The 20237-nt window shown below is 39.1% G+C and overlaps 1 protein-coding gene across 1 annotated transcript; it reads left to right on the forward strand.

Annotated features, from left to right (window-relative positions):
- Window positions 1-453: 453 nt before the first annotated feature.
- Window positions 454-19661, forward strand: NDUFA9 (NADH:ubiquinone oxidoreductase subunit A9). The gene is made up of 11 exons (XM_008504444.2): window positions 454-560; window positions 4503-4673; window positions 5460-5557; window positions 5749-5840; window positions 8025-8166; window positions 9277-9379; window positions 10150-10217; window positions 10358-10434; window positions 14744-14839; window positions 16820-16886; window positions 19382-19661. Exons 1-11 carry the CDS (start codon window positions 503-505, stop codon window positions 19550-19552), a joined length of 1143 nt encoding a protein of 380 aa, XP_008502666.2. The 5' UTR covers window positions 454-502; the 3' UTR covers window positions 19553-19661.
- Window positions 19662-20237: the final 576 nt, after the last annotated feature.

The raw sequence follows: 20237 nt of genomic DNA on the forward strand, positions 1-20237 counted from the left end.
GACGCGGCCACACGCGCCTTTCCCCCACCCGGGCCCCAGCTGTGCGTAACACCCTCCCACGCGGAGGGTCACCTCCCCGTCGCCCACGGGCCCCGCCCACCATCACGGTGGGCTCCGTCGCCAGGGGTTACAATCCGGCGGGAGCTCGGCAGTGCTGCAGAACCTCCAGCAGGACCCCGAACCGAACCCGAGCCCGAGCCCTCACGGGAAAGCCCCAGTCCCGTCCCCGTCCCGCCCGCCCCTCAGAGGCGGTTTGGGCGGGGCCCAACGGCCGCCGGTGCGCGTGGGGCTGGGGGGGAAGCCGCACGTGCCGCTGCCCCGCCCACTCCGCCCCGAGGGGGAGGGGGAACGGGCGCGTGCGGAAGGCGGCTCTGCGCACGCGCACTTCCCGCCCACCGGGGCGGCGGCGCAGGCGGCGAAGTGGTGGTGGGGAAGGTAGGGGGGAAAAGGTTTGTCCCTCTCCGCGCCCCGTCCGCCGCGAGGGTTGCTGGGTAACGGCAAGATGGCGGCTGTGGCGCTCCGCTCCCGGGCTCCCCGCGGCCTCTTGCTGCCAAGGGCAGGTGAGTGTCACGCTCGCCGAAGGGCCGGGGTCGGGGCCCCGCTTCTCCCCTCCCGGGAAGCCAGGCTGCTGTTACGTTCACTGCCCCAGTCAGCACGGTGCTGCGGCCTCCGCCTCCCCTTGGGCCTTGCTTCTTTCCCTGCGGCGACCTCGGGGGTAGAGCTGGGTGAGGGAGCTCCCCTGGCACCGCCTGAGAGGCTGCTGACTAAAATGCATATTTGCGGCAGTCATGGTGATTTTTCTGCCTTCCCTCCCCTCAGGCAACTGGGGTTTGTGTGCAGGGTATCCTGGGCAGGAGGTTGTCTGTCCCGGGACTATCAAAATCTTACCAAATGAAATGCTGCCCTGTAAGCTAAAACATACATTGCATTCTTTTATGGTTTCTTAGGTGACCGTGACATTTTAGTCACAGTCTATAAGCAGGCTCAGATGCCGAAATTATATTTACAGCTTGTGTGTCAGCTTCTGTGGTCATAACACAGCTTATTTTTAGTTACATTGATTCGGCATGGACTCCTGTGTTAAATAAAGTCGGAGATCACAAACAGATTTTGTTGATTGACAGAACTGAGGGAGGAATTTGACACACTTGTAATTGGGCCCATGTGTCATTTCAACAATGGATTGTATTGGTTTACTGTAGATACTGGCTTTATTTCAAACCTGTGTTCATAAACTGCTTCAAATGGAGACTGTAAAAGAAAACCTCCAGTGACAGGTAGATTCTGGTTGGTGAAAAAATGAAATCCTGCATTCTGGGAAAGAATCCCTGTGCAAATCTGCCTCATGCAGAGCTTTCAACAGTACTGCTCAGTATGGAGATACTGATGTGGGCTGTGGAAGGTGTCTGGCTGTCCTAAGTTACTAAATGTTGTGTTTTGATGGGGCTCCACACCATCTGGAATGTCCTGTACTGGTTGTGAATCAGTGTGAGTCTTTCTAGCCTGCTGTCTTTGTGTCTCATGGATACCCTGAAATCTCAACTTTTAAGAAAATTATTGTAGTGGTGATTGGTCACGTAGGCATAGATGGTGATAATCTATGGCAGATTTTGTACAGTTATGGAATAAGAAAAGATGTATATCACTAAAAACCTTACAGTGTAAGGCAGGCAACAACAGGTGTATACACAAAGGTGGGAGACAACAAAAGAATAATAGGGTGTTACTTTGATATGACAGTGATAGCATGAAGAGCCTGTCACCAGTATTTTTTTGCAGAAATAACAGCAAAAAGCCACAAAGTAGTTGAAAAATGTGTGCAATTTTTTTTCTGATTAACTTCCATGGCTTTCTTACAGAGGTTGATCTGTGTAATAGCTTTTTTTTGGTTTTTTTTTTGTCAGGTGTTCACAGTCTTGTTCACAACCTTGATTTTTTTTCAGGTTTTATATTGTATGGACTGAAATGTATTCTTATCTACAAGTAACAGAGATAGAGTTAATTCTGTAAATATTAATTTTATGTTTTGGTTTTGTTTAACAAATGTTTAGAAAGAGAAGTGTGTGTTAAGAAAGTACTGAGAAGTATTGTAAATCAGGCTTTGTCTTTCACTGTCTCAGTATACTATGTAGCTTTTTTGCATGCTTGAAGGAATTCTGCCTATAATGAGTCTAGTAATTTTTCTGTGAGTCTGATTTTTCTGAAAAATTAAATAAGAAATCTTCAGTTATTGGAGCATTAGAAGAATGAAGGTAATTTCATCCAACTTTGTGTCTCAGTATTATCCTTTACGTTGAGGCTTCTACTGGGCTTGGTTATTTTCCACCTTCCTGGTACCCATTATACAGCTAGAGGCTTTATTCTGTATGGAGCATTCTATATATATTATTTAATTTGCAAATTTGTTCTTTTGTGGTCATTAAAAAGAATGAAGAGAAGAGCAACTGTGCTCTCTGAGAATTTTGAATGTGAAAGCCTAAGCTGTGGGCTGTAGATGTGTTGTCTTGGTCAGAAACCACTGTAAGGATAGCTTGGTAAAGTGTTTTAAGATGTGCTGTATTGGAAATCAATTGAAATTGCTGTTTTCACCTTCACTAATTCCTCAGAAGTATACACAAGGATTTTAGAGATCAATGCTGGATAAGGCAGAGTGAAGATAAGGAGTGAATATGGCAGTGAGGGATCAGCACGTTCTTAAAATTTCAGTTTAACATATGTCAAAGTTTAACATGATGCATTATGTCACTCTTGAAACTGCACGTCAGGTTTTTAGACATCAATTGAATGCCAGAGTAGGAGGTACTTCTGTTAAACTTCAGCATGCCTTTGACAACTGGTGTGGGGTTTTTTGTGTATGTGTGTGGTTTGGCTTGGTTTTTTTGTGTTTATTTGTTTGGTTGGGCTTTTTTTGTTTGTTTCTTTTTTTTTTTTTTTTCCTTTTTTTTGTTTGTTTCCTTTTTTTTGTTTGTTTCCTTTTTTTGTTTGTTTCCTTTTTTTGTTTGTTTCCTTTTTTGTTTGTTTCCTTTTTTTTGTTTGTTTCCTTTTTTTTGTTTGTTTCCTTTTTTTGTTTGTTTCCTTTTTTTGTTTGTTTCCTTTTTTTGTTTGTTTCCTTTTTTTGTTTGTTTCCTTTTTTTGTTTGTTTCCTTTTTGTTTGTTTCCTTTTTTTGTTCCTTTTTTTTGTTTGTTTCCTTTTTTTTGTTTGTTTCCTTTTTTTTGTTTGTTTCCTTTTTTTGTTTGTTTCCTTTTGTTTGTTTGTTTCCTTTTGTTTGTTTGTTTCCTTTTGTTTGTTTGTTTCCTTTTGTTTGTTTGTTTCCTTTTGTTTGTTTGTTTTTAAAGGGTTCTTACCACAGGGAGTGTTTTCCTGCTTTCTCATATTTAGTCTTGAGGTCTCTGCTTCAGTAAATGGAGAGGCCCTGCACATCTCCCAGTTTCAGGCAGGTACCATGCCCAGTGTAACTGTGCCCGAGCTTTGACCTGTTTTTTAGGAGGGTTGCTCTTGAGGAAGTCATATACATACTTGAAGTCTGTGTAGGTAATGCCTTATTTTGTCCTGTTTTTATCAGCCAGTGGGGGTATAGTTTATAGGTAAGATTAAACTTGTTTACTCTTATCCAGAAAATGCTTATGGCCACGACTTACTGAAAGTTGGAAGGTCTATTACTGGATTTCTGTTAGATCCTCAGGCTTATTTTCCAATGACAATTCTTAGTTTGCTTTTGTCAACAGCCAGATGTATGCAGTGTGCTTATGCACTCTGTATTTCACCTATTCCTTTCTTTTTGTGAACATGGACACGTATTACTAAACACTACTAATTTAAAAAGTCTTTTAAAAGCAGTTTATTTCTTGTTTATTGCTAACTTGTTTGGAGAGGATAAGTGTTCTTTGCAAACTCCCTGTTGGAGCTGCCTTGTCAGTTCTTGTCAATACCCAAATGATCTGGCTCTTTGTGTCTCTTCTTTGCCTGTCACTCCCGAGCTATTTACACAGGAGGATTGCTGCTGCTTCCTACATTTGGACCTGTTATTCTTAGATTGAGGTAAAAAATCTGGGTAACTGCACCTGGAATGATTCTGAGATCTTTGTCCTGCAGTTCCCAGACCTGGGAGCAGGATGGGACCTTCCTGTTGTATTTTTCATCTGTGCAAACTTGGTGCTTTCTGTTATATGTCAATTACTAATGCTGACCTGTTAAGCTTTGTTTGCTGTTTAGGAACTGATAACCCTAGTCTGCTCCTTTCATGTCTTAGTTTTGTGTTTGACTTTTATCAAGAGCTTTTTCAAGCCTGCTGTCCTCTGACCTATCCAGATGTCTCTGGAACAGCCTGACGGGAGTCTCAACATGGGAAATTTTCCTGAGGGAGGTTAGAGAAAATGGATCCATAATGAGGAAAATAATGAGGAGAATGAGGAATGGATCCATAATGAGGAAAATTTAGCTACGGTTCGACACAGCTGACTTTGAGCTTACATCACAAGCTGTCTCCCATTTTGTCTTGCAGGGCCTGGCACCTCTGTGTTAGCTGCAGCACCATCCGTGTTGCAGCAGCACCGCCAAGTTCATCATGCAGTGGTCCCTCGTGGAAGAAGTGGAAGATCCTCTGTTAGTGGCATCGTGGCCACTGTCTTTGGGGCCACAGGTTTCCTAGGACGATACGTTGTCAACCGTTTAGGTAAAGTTCCCCAAGAGTACTGATTTTTTTAAAAAAAAAGTTGAACAAAACTGTTTTTTCCACAGGTTGCAGGATAATCTAGAAACCTTTGGCATTTTGGGTCATAAAAGTGTTTTGTGTGATGCTTTCTTAGTGTTTGGTTCTATTGAAGTGCCAAGATGTGACAGTTAGTAAGAGCTGGTTTAATCTAGGAAATTTAGAAGCTTTTGAACATGGAGAAAGTCATTAAAATAAGTCGTTCTCCTTCAAGTACTGTTTTTCCAGTCTGTAAAATGCAGATTGTAGGAGAGGTACAGCATGTATTAAATTCTTCTGGTTTTGGCCTTATTAGGACATTTTCGTAAAATGTTTGCAGGAAATTGATTGTAATTCTTGAGAATTGCCCTTTTGACTTGGAATTTAAGAAAATAGCACTTGGGTATTTTTTTTCTTTCTCCTTGCCATGTGACTTTAAAAAAAATGCAAATATTCTTAGATATAATACATTTATAGATACTGTGCTACATTTGTAGCATACAGTGTAGGTTTTTTTTTTTCTCTTTTTGGAGTGAAGTTTGTTAAGAAGCTTTTGTCTTACAACCCAAATATTCAAGTGTGTCTCTGCTTAAGAATTTTAATTAAGTAGGCTCAAAAACTTCTATGCCACTTTTAGCTTTGCAGATAACTATTAGAGATATCCGAGTGTATTTGTAGTGCTTTAACACCAGGGAAGAAAGGAAAGAAGTTCATCTGCTTCAAGTTTTGGGTAGTTTGAGATAAATAGAGCTCTTTTTTTTGAACTCTAAGGTCGCATTGGATCTCAAGTGATCATCCCCTATCGCTGTGATCAGTATGACCTCATGTATCTGCGGCCCATGGGTGACCTGGGGCAACTTCTCTTCTTAGTAAGTCTTTTGCTTTGGCTTTAGATCAAATACAATACCATTGCTATACAAGGAAGTCTGTTAATCATTCTCAAAGTCAGAACTCTGGCTATTGTTTAGCCTCTAAATGGAAATGGTGTGAAAGAGCTTTCTTTGATAATGCCTATTTACACATTATCTCATCTTTTTCCCATTTGATGCTCTGGTTGCAGGAGTGGGACTGTAAGGACAAAGACTCCATCCGAAGAGCCCTGGAACACAGCAATGTGGTCATTAATCTTGTTGGAAAGGAATGGGAAACAAAGTAATTTTCCTTATTTTCCTTAAAAAACCACGTTAGTTGTGTGATTTGCCTTTATACAGTATGTAATTTTGCCTATTGTAGCAGGCAGCAACAGATGTAGATATTGGCTTCTCTGTGTTTACAAATCTAATACCTTTGCTCTTTTTTCTTTTGGGAACAGCAACTTGGGGTTCAAATTTTAGAGTTAGTAGTCAAATTGTATTAATAGAATTGAATTAGCAATCTCAAATTGAACAACTTCTTTTTTCCTAAAATGAATGCTGGCCAACAGACATACTATTTTGACTGTTTCTTGTCTAGTCAGATACAGTACGTAACTTCTCAGGGACAGCTTGATCTTGCATTCAAGTTTGTATTGGTACTTTCTTTTTCTGATAGTCTCAGCTTCTTGTTATACTTTTGACACCTGTAACATAGTTGAATTGAGGAAAATCCACCAAACCTGAATTAACATTAGTTTTGTGCATCTAAAAACAAAGTTTTCAGTTGCTTTTGTATTTATCCTATGTGGGCTATAGGTAAAAATGTACCAACAAATTTGTCAGGATTGTTTTGTGATGTTTCTAAGTTATGAATATAAGAATTCAAACCATTATTGATGTCAAAACAGAAGAAATTTCTCTGTCATGTGGGAGGAAGGGTAGAAAAGCAAGTCTGTACAGTTGGCCCAAGGAGAATTTAGACTCTTCTATCTCTTAGGTATGCATTTCTTTTGTATGTTCACCTTTAAAATTTATGGAGTCATCTGGAAAGTATGATGTAGATAAAGGATGGTTACAACAACACCAAACAGTTTTATTCTAGCTGAAACCCCCAAACCACGTCACTCCCATCAGTTTTAACAGATTCAAAAGCAGAGGAACCTTGGTACATGTTGAATTTCCAAACTTACCACCATATTGCACAAATGTTCTTGTGTATTTTATACATGTTGGTATCATTGGTGGTGCTGGCACCCTAAGATAAAATTTTACAGTCTGTAAAACAAGGGCAGGTTAACTGCTGTAAGCACCCTGAGGTCTACAAAAAATTTAGGCAGGGGAAAAAAAAAAGTAAGATTATAATTCAAGATCAGTTAAAAAGCAAAGGCTGCCATTAATTACTTTCTTCCTTGTCTAGTATTAGTTTAGTGTCTCATCTGTGTATACTATGTTGTTTGAAAACTCCATAGTTACAGGAGGGATGTTGTTCATTCTTGTGTGTTTCTAAAATCTATTTTTGTGAGTAGAACAGGAGTGATGGTTCCCAGGATCAGATTAGTTGTTGAAGGGTCAAAAATAACTTTTTATTTTTAAGGCTTTCTTCAGACTCCAGTGGGATCCAAAGAGCTGTGGGAGTAGATAAGGACAGAGAGAGGCATTTGGACAAGATGTTTGTTACCCAATGCAAGTGGAAAAGATGGAGCTGGGTGCTTACAAGGACAATATAAAGACACAGAGAAGCCAGTTCTTTTTCTTGCAGTCTTGGGATAGTTGGAAAGAATTTTGGGATTGTTGCCAGCCTATACTGTCAGTTCTGCTTGGAAACGGAGCTTCTGTATTGTTCTTGATCAGATGCCAGACTAGCTTACAGTTGAACCCCCTTATTTAGGCCCCTTGAATGCCATAAACTGAGTGGAGTTGTTCTTTCTGTATGCTTCTTCAAGTCCCTTACAGCTGCTATGGAATTATTCTGACTGCTTGGTCAATGTAAAATTTTCTTTTTCCATAAGCACCTGTGTGTATTTTCTCCATTTTCTCAATGTCTAACATCTGCCCTAACTTAAGCTGCTCAGAATTTTTGAGCTCTTTTGTAGTGTAATTGGATGAATCAAGTCAAATATTGAACAGGTGTTCTAAAAAGACAGCTTTGCTCGGATTTCAAGATGCAACAGCACTTCTTTAAAAAAAAAATAAATAATCTGTTTTCACTTTGGAAGAGTTTTCTATTTGTCACAGACAAGTGGGCAAGATCATTTTTTAATACTGGTTTAATCTTAACAGGTGAAAAAACACAATGCTAAAGCTGTAATTGTTGCACTGCACTTTGTTCTTGTTTTTGTTGCATGAAGAGTCTCTTGCAAAAAGAAAACTTTGTTTCTAGCAAATAGCAGGTATTCAATAAGAAGTAATGGTTGCTGTTTGGTTGGTGGGCACCCGCTACTGATTGTCTTTAAACTAATATTTGTATTTTGCCTTGTTTTAGAAACTTCTCATTTGAAGATGAATTTGTAAATATTCCTAAAAGCATTGCACAGATAGCTAGGGAAGCTGGTGTGAAAACATTCGTTCATATTTCTCACCTGAATGCTAGCATGAAGAGTCCTTCCAAATACCTCAGGAATAAAGTAAGTCTGGAATCCTTTTCAATGTATTTTCTGGGAGCCTCCTTTTTTGGTGTTTGGGTTTTTTGTGTGTTTTTTGGGTTTTTTCCCCCAACTCAGTCTTTCTGAAAGAAATCGGTGTTTGAATTTACTATGGAATGTTGTCTGCAGCTGAGGAATTTTTGAGTTACTGTACTTATTGGAGCTAGCAGTACTTATTGTGCTTGGAAGGGAAATAGATCTTGTATTCCTTGAAATTCCTTTTTTCTTCTGTCCTTGAATATCTTTGCATCTAAGGAGCTGGTTTGATGTTTGTAATCTGATATCAGGCCTAACATCTAAGGCTGGAATGACCTTGTGAAGTAATTAGTTGATGCCAAAATGAATGCTGCAAAGACAGATGAGTATCAGGATTACAGGCCCTTTAAATGGTATTGTTACCTGCTCTTGTACAAAAAAATAATTTTTAAAAGTGTGATTTTTAGTATCATGTTATTTTTTCCCTTATTAGGAGGCATAATTTTCTATTAGTGATTTTCTCTTTTTAATGTATCTATTGTCCAAGTTTCAGCTATTTTTGTTTTGAGCTTGCTATAGTCTGCCTTTTCTTTAGTATAATTTTTTTTTTAAAAAACAGGGTTAAAATTCAGTAGCTTTCAATGTGTAACAAGTATATAGGATAGTTAGACCTTATTGTGCTGGCCAGTCCCATGTGAAAAGTAGCTGCCACTGAAATTTTTACTGTGAGCAGTTCTGGGAGTGTTCTGATAATGTATTAGGAGTTATGTAAACCTGTTTTCTTCCAAGATCTGATCTGACATAAGCAAGAGAAGTACTTAGGATAGGCTTCCTTCTTTTTAGAACTTTGTCACTTTAACTTTTGTTATTTCACTAGAGACACTGTATCGTATCTCAAATAGAAGACATCATCTACGTTATAGGATTTCTAGCACATTCTGTGAGACCTTTGTCTTGCCATAACATCTCAAACATGGCTCAAATATAAGTAATTTTTGTGCTACTGATGGTGTCCTTTCTTTCAGTGCTGTAGTCGGGATGCATTAGGTTTTGAAAAGGCATCCCCTTCTCTTCAGAATGGATCTAATGAATATGTTAATTTTATTGCAATGATAGGCTGTTGGAGAGAAAGTAGTGAGGGAAGAATTTCCAAATGCTATCATTTTGAAGCCGGCTGAGATGTTTGGGAGAGAGGACCGATTTCTCAATCATTATGCAAGTATGTACTCCTGAAATAATAAAACCCTGTATGGTTTGTATACCTGTCTGAGGCAAAATGAAATTTGCTTTTGAAAAGCAGAGGTATGTATTTTTTTTATCAGAAATGTTCTGTATTTTGTTAGCTGAAGGTGTGCAGTGGGAAACATAAGAAATTTTCCTCTCGTGACTGAATTCTTTCTGAATCTAATTAGACTTCAGTGTTTGTTGTGGGTTTTTTGTTTGGGCTTTTTTTTTTTTTTAGTTTTTAGTCTTTGAGGAGGGATGGGTAGTAGTGTTTTGTTTTGTTTTTTTAATTAAAATTGCTCTGAGTTAAGGTCTGGTCATCTTAACCTTCAAAGTAGTTTGACCTGAAAGTAAGTTTTTCAAATTGGTAATGATCAAATGTAAAAGTGGAACTGAGTTGTTCTGGGCTCATAAGCAATAGTAATGAATCTGCAAAATGAATCCAGCAAAATTGCTAGGTAGGATAGAGTGGAACTGAGATACCTCTGAACCACTCCAAGTAACCAGCATGACAGTCTTGTCATGGTCGTTAATAAGAAAAACAAAAGGACATTGAGAATGGCACTACAAGAATTGAATGAAAGTTCTTCCCAATTTTATTTCTTTTATTTCAAGGTAAGTCAGTTTTTAGACAAGACTCACACTCAGTGTAGTGCAGAATGGTTTGCATAGTTGTTTAATGTAAGTATTAATAGATTTTATTATTTATTATTTTTATTATTTATTATTTTATTTATTCTTTTATTTATTTATTCTTTCTGTCAGACATGCGCTGGTTTGGTGGTGTGCCTCTTATTGCTCTGGGCAAGAAGACAGTGAAGCAACCAGTATATGTAAGTTTTCAACAAAACAAGATGATCCCAAATCATGTGTGTGTGTATGTGTGTGTTTTGTTTTCCCTCAGTAAATCACTCCTGAAAGAGGACTGTATTCTGTGTTCTTTTGGTCATTTTCTGAATTTGTTTTTTCACAGGTGGTTGATGTAGCAAAGGCAATTATTAATGCAATTAAGGATCCTAATGCTAAAGGACAAACATACGCCTTGGCTGGGTAGGTTACTTTTCTGATTCTAATTAAATGAAGTACTTCTTTTTGGTGTCATTTTTTGGCATGCTGCACAGTACATTTAATTTCTCCATCCATGCACACAGTTTGAGCTGCAATAAATTCCACCTCCTTTTTGGGAGGAAAAATGACTCAAGCTGTTCTTGTGAGTACTCTGAAAATCCTAGTTTGGGCCCCATTGCATTTAATGTTATGTATGTGCACACAGAGAAAGAAGCAGTCTTGGGAGACAGACTAGGCAACAGAGATTTGCAGAAAATTTTACTAAAGCTGTGTGGAGGCCACCTGGAATTAGAGTGGATAGAGACAGTGGAATATTTTGCATATAAAAGCTCCGAGTCAGAAAAGGTTGTTAGCATTAAGAATAAAAAACATGGCACATGCCAAGGGTTCATGTTTTGATAAAGAATCGCTAATTAGTCAAGATACAAAGCCTGGTGAACAGCACTTATTTTGTCTGATTTATGCATATCTCTGTCTTCTCCCCTTACACACTGAAAATGTGCAAAGTATGTGGATTTTGCAGAAGGCTCATGTGAGACTGTGTTCTTTTTCCACGTTCGTTTTGTGATGCTGTTGCAGTGACAGCTCTTTATTCTCATAGGGCAGAGATCATCACTGATGTGAAGTCACTTGCTTCAGTACTGTAACTGAGCTGTTGAGGAAGATTGTATCCTGGAGCTAGGCTAGGTGTGCTGTATGCTGATGTTCTGGAAAAGGCAGCAAACGGGCTTCTTTTGGATCATGCTGCAGAGCACAGGCTCAAAACCTAGCAAAATATGAGAAAGAAGCTGACAGTGGTCTGAGAGGACTACTAGCAGCAACAATAAGGTTATTAAGTAACTTACTTGAAGTTGTTTTCAAGTCCCTGGGATGATCCAGTCACACTGAAGAACAAAGAGAAACAGATTCTAGACTTTAAAACTCATTTCTTTATCAAAGAGAATGGATATTTAAGTTTGAGATGCACATAACCACTGCAAAACAGCAAAATGTGAAGCTGCCACAAAAGGAGAGCTGCCCGGTTTTAGGTTCATCGCTTTCTCATCAGAAGCAATTGCTCCAACTACAGGGGCAATTGAGAATTGCACACTAAATAGGACACTGCAGCCAAATGGAAGGGCAGTTGGCTAAACTTTGAATATGTTCCTACACTTTTAAAGTCTCAGGTTTTGGCGATTTACAGAAGGCCAGGAGTTCAGTGCCCAGGTTTGAGATACAGGAATACAAGTGAGAATGCCAGGCTCTTACTGTAAGTAATACAGTTTCAGGCATTAACTGAATAACTGAAAAGACCTGAAGTAAATGATGGTCTAAACCTAAGATCCAAATCACTATTGGAAAAAGCAAAGGAACTTTGCCATGTAACCCTTGCTTAAAGCTGCATGAGATGCTGTTTTTTTAATTTTGTTTAAAGATTTACCATTTTGAGTTTAAAAGGTTTAAATTTATGAAAGAACATTCCATTCCTGTGAGTTCTGTTTTTTGTTTTGTTTTGTTTTCTCCCTATTTTGTGGTGGCATAGAGTTTAAACTACAACAGCTAGTTGTGTCATTGCTATTTCTGAATGATCAGAGATTTGGTTTATTAATCTGTTCCCTTTTTCCCCCATGGCCTTGGTTTTGCTTCACCTACTTGTTAAATCTTGTGTCTTGAGTGCTATTGCTCTCTAAACCTTTCAATCTGCTTGTATTGTGGTTGAAGTAATGACACTTCAATGTGATTTTGCTCTGGGTGAAGTTGTGTTGTTATTGTTTGGTAACTTGTAAAGGAACAAACAGGATTTATCAGCTATTGCATATTTTGAAGTTATAGTGTACATTTTTACCATGGTTCTCACATATCAGAATAAAAGTGAATTTGTCTTATACTACCTTGGATAGGCATGAGGATGTTAAAAGTATAAGAGCAAAAACTGATTTTAAAAAATGTTAATAATTAATGAAAGCAAAGGTTTGGGCTTTGTTTTGTTTTGTTTTTTCCATCTGAGTAATTTGGGCATTACAACTTTTTGCTGTGTTTCTCTTGTAAATTCAATTAACAGGAGAAAATATTTAGTTATAATGGTAGTCCTTTGTAACTTCATAAATGCTGATCTCTTAGGTTCTGTAATCCAGCCACCTGGATGAAGTTGATAAGGAGTTTCAAGTGTTGAATTCTTACAAATTCTCTTGAGTATGCTGACCTACCTCTAAGTATATCTAATTGAATGTTTTGCCCTAATTTGCCTTCACAAGCTAAACCACTAGTAATTTGAGGTACTGTCTTTTTTTCTTCCCTCTATCAACAGATTTTGTTTGCGGTTATTACCATTGCAGTTCTTTCTGAGGAACATGTCTTTAGAAGGCTCAGTTTTCATGCATGCAACCTCAGACCTTGATATCTTCAAGAGTATTGGGTTTATCAAACTGAAATTAATGTTATTTTTATCAAAGTCTTGTTTTTTTTTTACTTATGAATTTTTTCATATTTATTCTTACTCTAACATGGTTTCATTTTTGTGAGCGTTTCGATTGCAACAGTAATTCAGTAAGTCCTATTAAAAAACAAACACAAAAGAGGAGATTAAAGATGTAAAAAAACCCAGAGTCTTATTTTTATGAGGCCCCTACCTGGGAAGCCTCAAGATGATTGTCATGTCACTGAGGTCTCACTGAGACACCCACATTTGGTGCGTTCATTGCTTCTTTGATCATGATCAGCAGGTTGGAATTTTGAAGGCTGGAACAGCAAAGTGACACATCAGTGTCTTGTCTGTTGTCATGGAGTTTTTTCAGAACACGTGGAATACCAGCAAGTTGCCTTAAAAACTAAGGCAGATAAATTTCAGTCTGAGCCATCTAGCTATAGAGTATTAAAATGCTGAGGCAAAGAAAGGAATGGGAACTCCCAGTGGTGTGTTTCTCTTAAACTACTGCAGGTGTGCAGGAGACTGCCTGCTTCCTTCCCTCCACCTTGAGAGGGGGAATGCATTCTTTTGGGGGAATTTATCTTTGTTTCTTCCTCTTGCTTTTGGAAGAGAACAGTATGTTCTTAGTTGAGCAAAGGCAAGTGAATCAATTTCCTTGCAGCCATTTGCTACCAAGGATGGGATGTCTTGTTAAAAAATTCTTCTTAATTTTACCATACTCTTTCTGGCTTCCTTCTATGTCCAGTTGACAGGCAGACTGTATAAATCCAGTCCTGTCCCAGCACTGAAAATCTTGCATTTAGAATTTGAGTAAGTAGTTATTGTATGGAGGAGGCACATTAAAGGTGTGCTTTACAGGATAAGCTTTATTCAGTATGGTTCTGGGGGGTGACCTTGGCCAGCAGCCAGGTTCTCATCCAGTTGCTCACAGCCCCTCTTCAACAAGATGAGGGGAGAGGACAGTACAAAAAGCTTGTAGGTTGAGATAAAGACTGGGAGTTTGCTTTCCAATTACTCTCTGAGGCCAAACAGATTTGACTTAATTTAATTTACTGTCAATCAAAATAGATTTGACTTGCATGAAATAAAGATGAAAGGAATAAACCACTTTTTCTTCTCTACCCTTTTCCCAGGCTTAACTTTACTCCTTCAGTCCCAGCTCCTCCACCCATTCTCCCCGAGTGTGGTGGCACAGGAGGATGAGCAATGGCATCATTATAGCATCAGTCCATATCAGCTCCCTTCTGCCTTTTATTCCCTCTTACAAACAGAAACAGTTCTGTTCCTCTGCTCCATCATGGACCCTTCCATGGGCTGCAGTCATTCAGGATTAAAAAAAAATGCTCTCCCTTGAGCTCTGGGGGGCTGCTCAAGTGCCTGGAGCACCACCTCCTGCTCTCAGCATGGTTCTCATAGGACTGTTTCTGACACTTTTTTCCTCACTCCTCTCTGCTGATGGGACACTTTTGCCCTTCCTTAAATGTGTTTTCCCAGAGGTGCCCCCATCTTGTCTGAGGGGCTCTGTGGTGGGTCTGTCGGCACCAGCACAGGGCAGCCCTGACCTCTCCACATAGGCTGTGCCTGCAGTCCTCTCTGCCAGTACCTGGACACCAGCACCCAAGGCAGTGCACAAACAATCTTGCAGTTTGTGATCCTACACTGTTACAACTACTGGTGTCAGATGATGTTTTTCTAACTTAATCTCTCTCTATTTCAAACAGTAGAGTCTGGAGAGCTGAAACCTTATGTGAAGAACGTAACAAGTCTGGCAAATGATTTAGATTGAAGAAAACAAGCCCTTGGTAGGCTTGGAAGGTGGAAGGCTTTCTGCCAATATGTAGGTATACCTACCTTACCTGTAATGTTTGTTGCTCTTTCTTTCAGACCTAACAGGTACCTCCTTTACGACATGGTGGAATACATCTATGCAGTTTCATTTCGAACCTTTATTCCCTATCCACTTCCTCGCCCCCTCTACCAGTAAGTGGGAACTTTTCTTCACTGAGAACTTGGGATCTGCTAGGCTGCACAGAATCATAAATAACTGCTGCATTGGTGACTTAGTATTGATAGTTGTTCCTTAACATGGTAACTCCATGGGAAGAAGCTGGCTTCTAGGTACCCATTAGCTAGTTTTGAGTCTTCTGCTCAGGTGTGGGGTTGAGTTTGAGCTAATATATGAAAGGTGTACATGTAAATGAACTTAATGTAAATATAATACAATATATAAATATATATTGTAATATATATATATATAAAAATATAATAAAACGTAACAACAATAAAATTCCAGAGTCATCGAACGGCTTTGCTGAGTCAAAGAGTAGCAAAAAATTGTCAGCAGAGACCATCAGTAGCTAAGTAAACAAATTTCTAATAGTACCCCAGGGAAAATCTGTGTGTATGTTGCTGCTCTAGGCCGTGACAGATTTTTTTTCGGCAGCTTAGTACTGTCAGTTGTCCTTCCAGTCTGTGAGCTGGGACTGCCACACTGAAAGAAGAGTTGGTGTAAGGGAGGATATGGGCATTGATTGACTTGCTAATTTAGTCCTTCGTATTGATGTGAGTCAGTGTTGAAGGTAAATTTGTATTGAGACATTGGCCTGGGAATTTGAGCAGTGTGGTTGTGATCAAACATTTCTTTGTCTGCTATGTGAGGACAGTAGCATTTTTTAGAAGATAGTTATAAATGGGGAAGTAATAAGAGAAGGATGTAGCAGCACTGTAGTTGACTGTGGTGAATGGACTGTGAAGGGTTTGCATGCAGTGAGCTGCTTCTGCAGCTGCATGTTTTGGCCCTTGAGAGCAGTGTGAGCTGACTTGCTTTAGAGTAATGGTGCATGAAAAAGTGCAGTATAATGCTGGATTTAATCCTTAAAGCATCCTCTGACATCCTTTTGAAAAGCTACCTCAAACAGTAAAGCCATTTTAGAAGCTGCCCTCAGCATGCTTGATAATGTGTTAATGTTTGGAGTGCTGGTCCTCCTCAGTTTTAGTACAACACAAATTAATAAGCTAAAGAAGTCACATTATTTAGTGCCCTCCTACCAATCTGCTAATAGGACCTAAGGTTGAGTTCATGTGATGGATGATAAGTAATACTAGAACAGCATTAAACTGCTCTAGCTTTTTCCAAATTGACTGTCCAGGTGCATCAGGTTAACATGACTCAGCTGTCATGGAGCAGCTTGCTAAGAAGTACCTGTGCAAGTGCTTCTTAGTTTTACTCACATTTGCCGCAGTTTATGTCGCAGGTTTTTTTCTTTATGGGCTAAAATAAGTGGTATTTTAATAAAAAAGTGGATCTGAAAGGCAGATAAGTATAGTTCTGTTTATGTGCAGTAACTTAGTAACACCCTGTTCTGCCAGATGAGTCCTGCAGTAAGAGATTCTGCCTTCAGTACTGCTGGTCCCGAGACACTGAGCAAGAGCTGTTTGATTGTCTTTCTTTCAATGGAAACTTCATTTCTAGAAACTGCACATAGACTAATCCTTATCCTTTTTATAGTTGCAGCTTGCTCCAGATGCCATCATCTTGTTTGCATGGCTGTTAAATAATTTAGTTGTCAGCAAGCATGTTTTCTCATGGAGGCATTGAATCAAACTTTGTGACTAATTGGATTGCTGCCTACACTAGTAGGGAATGGAGTTAGGAGGAAAGGCAGGGGCAAGACCCTCTGGTGTGTGGGGCATTAGATAGGGAGACTTAGGGATTCCCCACCCACTGACCAGTTTACCTTCTAGTACCTGCTTCTCCTTTCCCTTCCAAAGTAAAAGAATAGACAATAAAATAATTCAGCAGCAAACAGTTATCAGAAACACAGCTAAAAACTTGCTTGCTAGCCTGTTCGCTGCTTTAATGAATTCATAGCTTGGAAGAACAGCTCTTGCTCACTGTCTACTAAGTGTGAATTACCATTTTCTTCTGTGCATCTTTTGCAATACTCTTTCTGATTACAGTTTAATTGCAAGATTCTTTGAGATGAATCCGTTTGAACCATGGTTAACACGAGACAAAGTGGACCGGGTAAGTTTAACACAAGATACAAATTCTCCTTGGGAAATGTTTCATTGTGTATTTGTAACTTCCACGTGTACTTTTTCATTCAGGGGGTACTGAAATGTGCATATATCACAATGTAGTGTTTTAGTGAGATTCTGATTATAAAGATTTGCTTTCAGGCTGTTTGGTTACTACAAAAACTTAAATTTTTATGAAGTATTTATCTTTAACCTTCCTCAAAAATGGCTGTGGTTCCTGCCACACAATGCTGCAGCTATTGTTCTGCAGTCTCACTCTTATTTGTTCAGAGATGTAACATTGCAAAGAGGATACACTGTCAAAGTATTTTGGGGATTACTCTGGTGTGATCTTACAATAGCTTAGTAAGGGAGAGAAGCTAACAGAAATACATTTTTTTTTTAAAAGGCATCATTGTCATCTGGCCTTTCCACTGGCACTGGTGAAGGCAGACTAGTTAATGTATTTCTCTAAATATTTTTAAGAAAGTGATTGAGGCAGTCAGTGAGAGAATTGTACAGCAAGAAGTAGTATGACGAGAGCAGAGAAAGGGTCCCACCTTCTGTGTGTTAAACGTGGTCAAGGCTACAGGCTTCACTGTGCCCATGCCCCTCTCCCCAAAAACACATGCTAGTGAAAAGAGCAAAGCCAAAGTTGAGGTTAGATGTGCAATGTGCAGCTATGATATGGCAGGGGGTGCTCCTTACTTTTAGGTAACTGAGTTAATCTATTTCTAGATGCATTTAAATCCCTTATACTATCCAGATAATGGCATTTTTAATAAGGCAAGTTGAGCTGACAGTACTGGATACAGCACAAATTCTTGCTTAACGTTAGAGAGATTTCTTATGAACATGTTATTTCTTATGAACTTCATGTTTATTCTTAGCTTCTCAGATTGTTCAAGTGGAGGTGGAGAAGTAACTTGAAAAAGCAACTACAAGTGAAGTAGTAGGATTTAGCAAATATTAATGTCAAAACTGTTGGCATATGTCTAGGTTCGCAAAAATAGTCCTGTACTTTGACAGTCACTGAGCTTGCTACCCACTGAAGGTTTCAGACACTCTCCCAACAATTTTGCAGAGTTGGAATTTTAATTCTTATTGTTATGACACATTGTTAATAGCCAATTTTGTCCTGATTGTCCCAAAATTGAGATAGATTCCTACCATTAATTTCGGAGAACTGGGTCCTCTGCTTAAAGCTGATTAATGAATAACTGTAATCAATGAATTTCTGTAGTTACATTTTTCCATCTGTGAGCCAGTTTTCTGTTCTGTTTGGAAGTTATTGTGCAAAACTGTGTACCTTATGTGTAAGAAATAAGGGAAGCTTATTCATCATCTTGTGTAGGACCTGATTTCGTGCCCCCCCCAGCTACTGACTTGTCTCCAATACTAGAGTGAATTCATGTTATAGTTCTCTTGGCTGTATTTACTCAGGATGTAGATATAGCATCCCCTGGAAACCTTACTTCTATCTGCCTTTGTAGCTGATAGAGTTGTATTTTATAAAATAGGCCTGCACCGAATCACTAAAGCAGCCACAGTTCAATTATAGCATTGGAAGTGTAAGAGACCAGTTTGTCCACGTCACTTCTTTGTGTGTGTTCCTCTTTCCCAGCTGTTCATCCTTAAGTAATCTCCACAAAATAGATATGGTTGACTTAAAGACCTCTCAGAGTTGTAACAAGAGAAATTCCCATTTTCTAACATATAGATCACATGTATTGCAGGTATGGTAACAGAATTAAATGTTTGTCCTGTACTGGACTCTGTTCTAAACCATTAGAGAAAAACAGCCTACTGGAGGGGATAATTCAACACACGTTTTCTTGATGAAGTAGAATGTATGTACTTGCAGTTCAAATATGCCCTTACAAGTTGGGCTTAATTTTGTGGTTGCAATGCAGTAATCTTCCTGATAATGTTTAAGTGATGAAGAGAGAATGAAGGCGCTTTCTCTGTCTCTCACTGCTCTTTATTCCTGAATCTAAATCCAAAGCCTGAAGGACTTTTTGCCAGATGCAGAACTTCTGCATCTCCTGTTGATGTACGCTGGGTACTCAGTACCTTGTATAGTTACACCATAGTTCTTCAGGGCCACATTTCATCTTTTCCTCCCCCTGGGAAAATCGCTGAGCCAAAATCAGTCAAGGAACTGGGACTGACACACAGAGTTCACATTCCTGTTTGGATACATTTTCAAATCTACTACAAGTTGCAACTGTGTATGGTATTGAGAAGTTCTTTCTTGGGGGAAACAGACTTAGCAAAACCTTAACAAACTGTAGTAGAATCTCCCAATTCTGGCATCTATAAAAAATTTGAGACATGTTTCTAGTACTATGGATTTTCACTTTTTATCTGCAATTTGCAAAAATTTGTAAAATAAGGTGACGTCAGGTATGAGCATGCAATACTTTTTAGAATGGGAATTACTTCATTGGAGTGTAATAATGTTAATTCTATTTTAATTTCTTTTTTCCCTTCTTTTTAAAGTTTCACATAACAGACATGACACATCCTGACCTTCCTGGTTTTCAAGACCTGGGTATTCAGCCAGCATCACTAGAACAAAAGGCAATTGAAGTTCTGCGCCGCCACCGCAGATTCCGCTGGTTGGATGCTGAGCTTGAGGAAGCAAAGCCAGCTAAGACATATCCCATGTAACAGCTGATAAGGTGGTTACTTAGTGATTCTTAAACTGCCTTGTTATCACCCAATTTGTCTGGAGAACTGTGTACATACTGAGTAAAATACATGAGTTATATAAATTACATTTCACTAGTGTCGTCTTTTCAATTATGGAAGGCTGTCATTGAAATGCAATTTTTCTCTTTAAAGGGTCATAAAAGTCATTGTTTAGCTCATGAGCACTGAAATGTTTTAAAGGTTGGGACTAGAGGGAATGTGTTTTAACACCAGTTTCTCCCTTGGCTCTCGAAGCAAGTCTATCACTGAGCTTTAGTCAAGTGCTGAAGTGATTTGAAGAATGTTGCAGTTCAGGACTGTGTTGCCTAGAACATATTCTTTAAAATAGGGATTGGCAGTGCTGCCACCTATTCAGATTATGAGGTAACAGATGAAGCCCCATTTTAAGTTGTTGAGTCTTCTGAGTTCTGTTTTCTGCCCCTAGCACAACTGTTAAATAAATGCCAACTAAAATGGCACAAGCTGTATCTAAGGTCAAGGAGCATCAGTCACTCATGTAAATATGTTACTGCGTATCATTTGATACCTTGTGATAATTAGGTGGAGGAAATGTGTAATTTCTTCCATTTTTAAATGAGAAAATCAATTATTTTTAGATGCTCAGAGCTTTTTTTGTGATGGGACATAGTCTTTCTTCAGTAAG

The sequence above is a fragment of the Calypte anna genome, chromosome 1 (genome assembly GCF_003957555.1).
Source record: "Calypte anna isolate BGI_N300 chromosome 1, bCalAnn1_v1.p, whole genome shotgun sequence".
Lineage (NCBI taxonomy): Eukaryota > Metazoa > Chordata > Aves > Apodiformes > Trochilidae > Calypte > Calypte anna.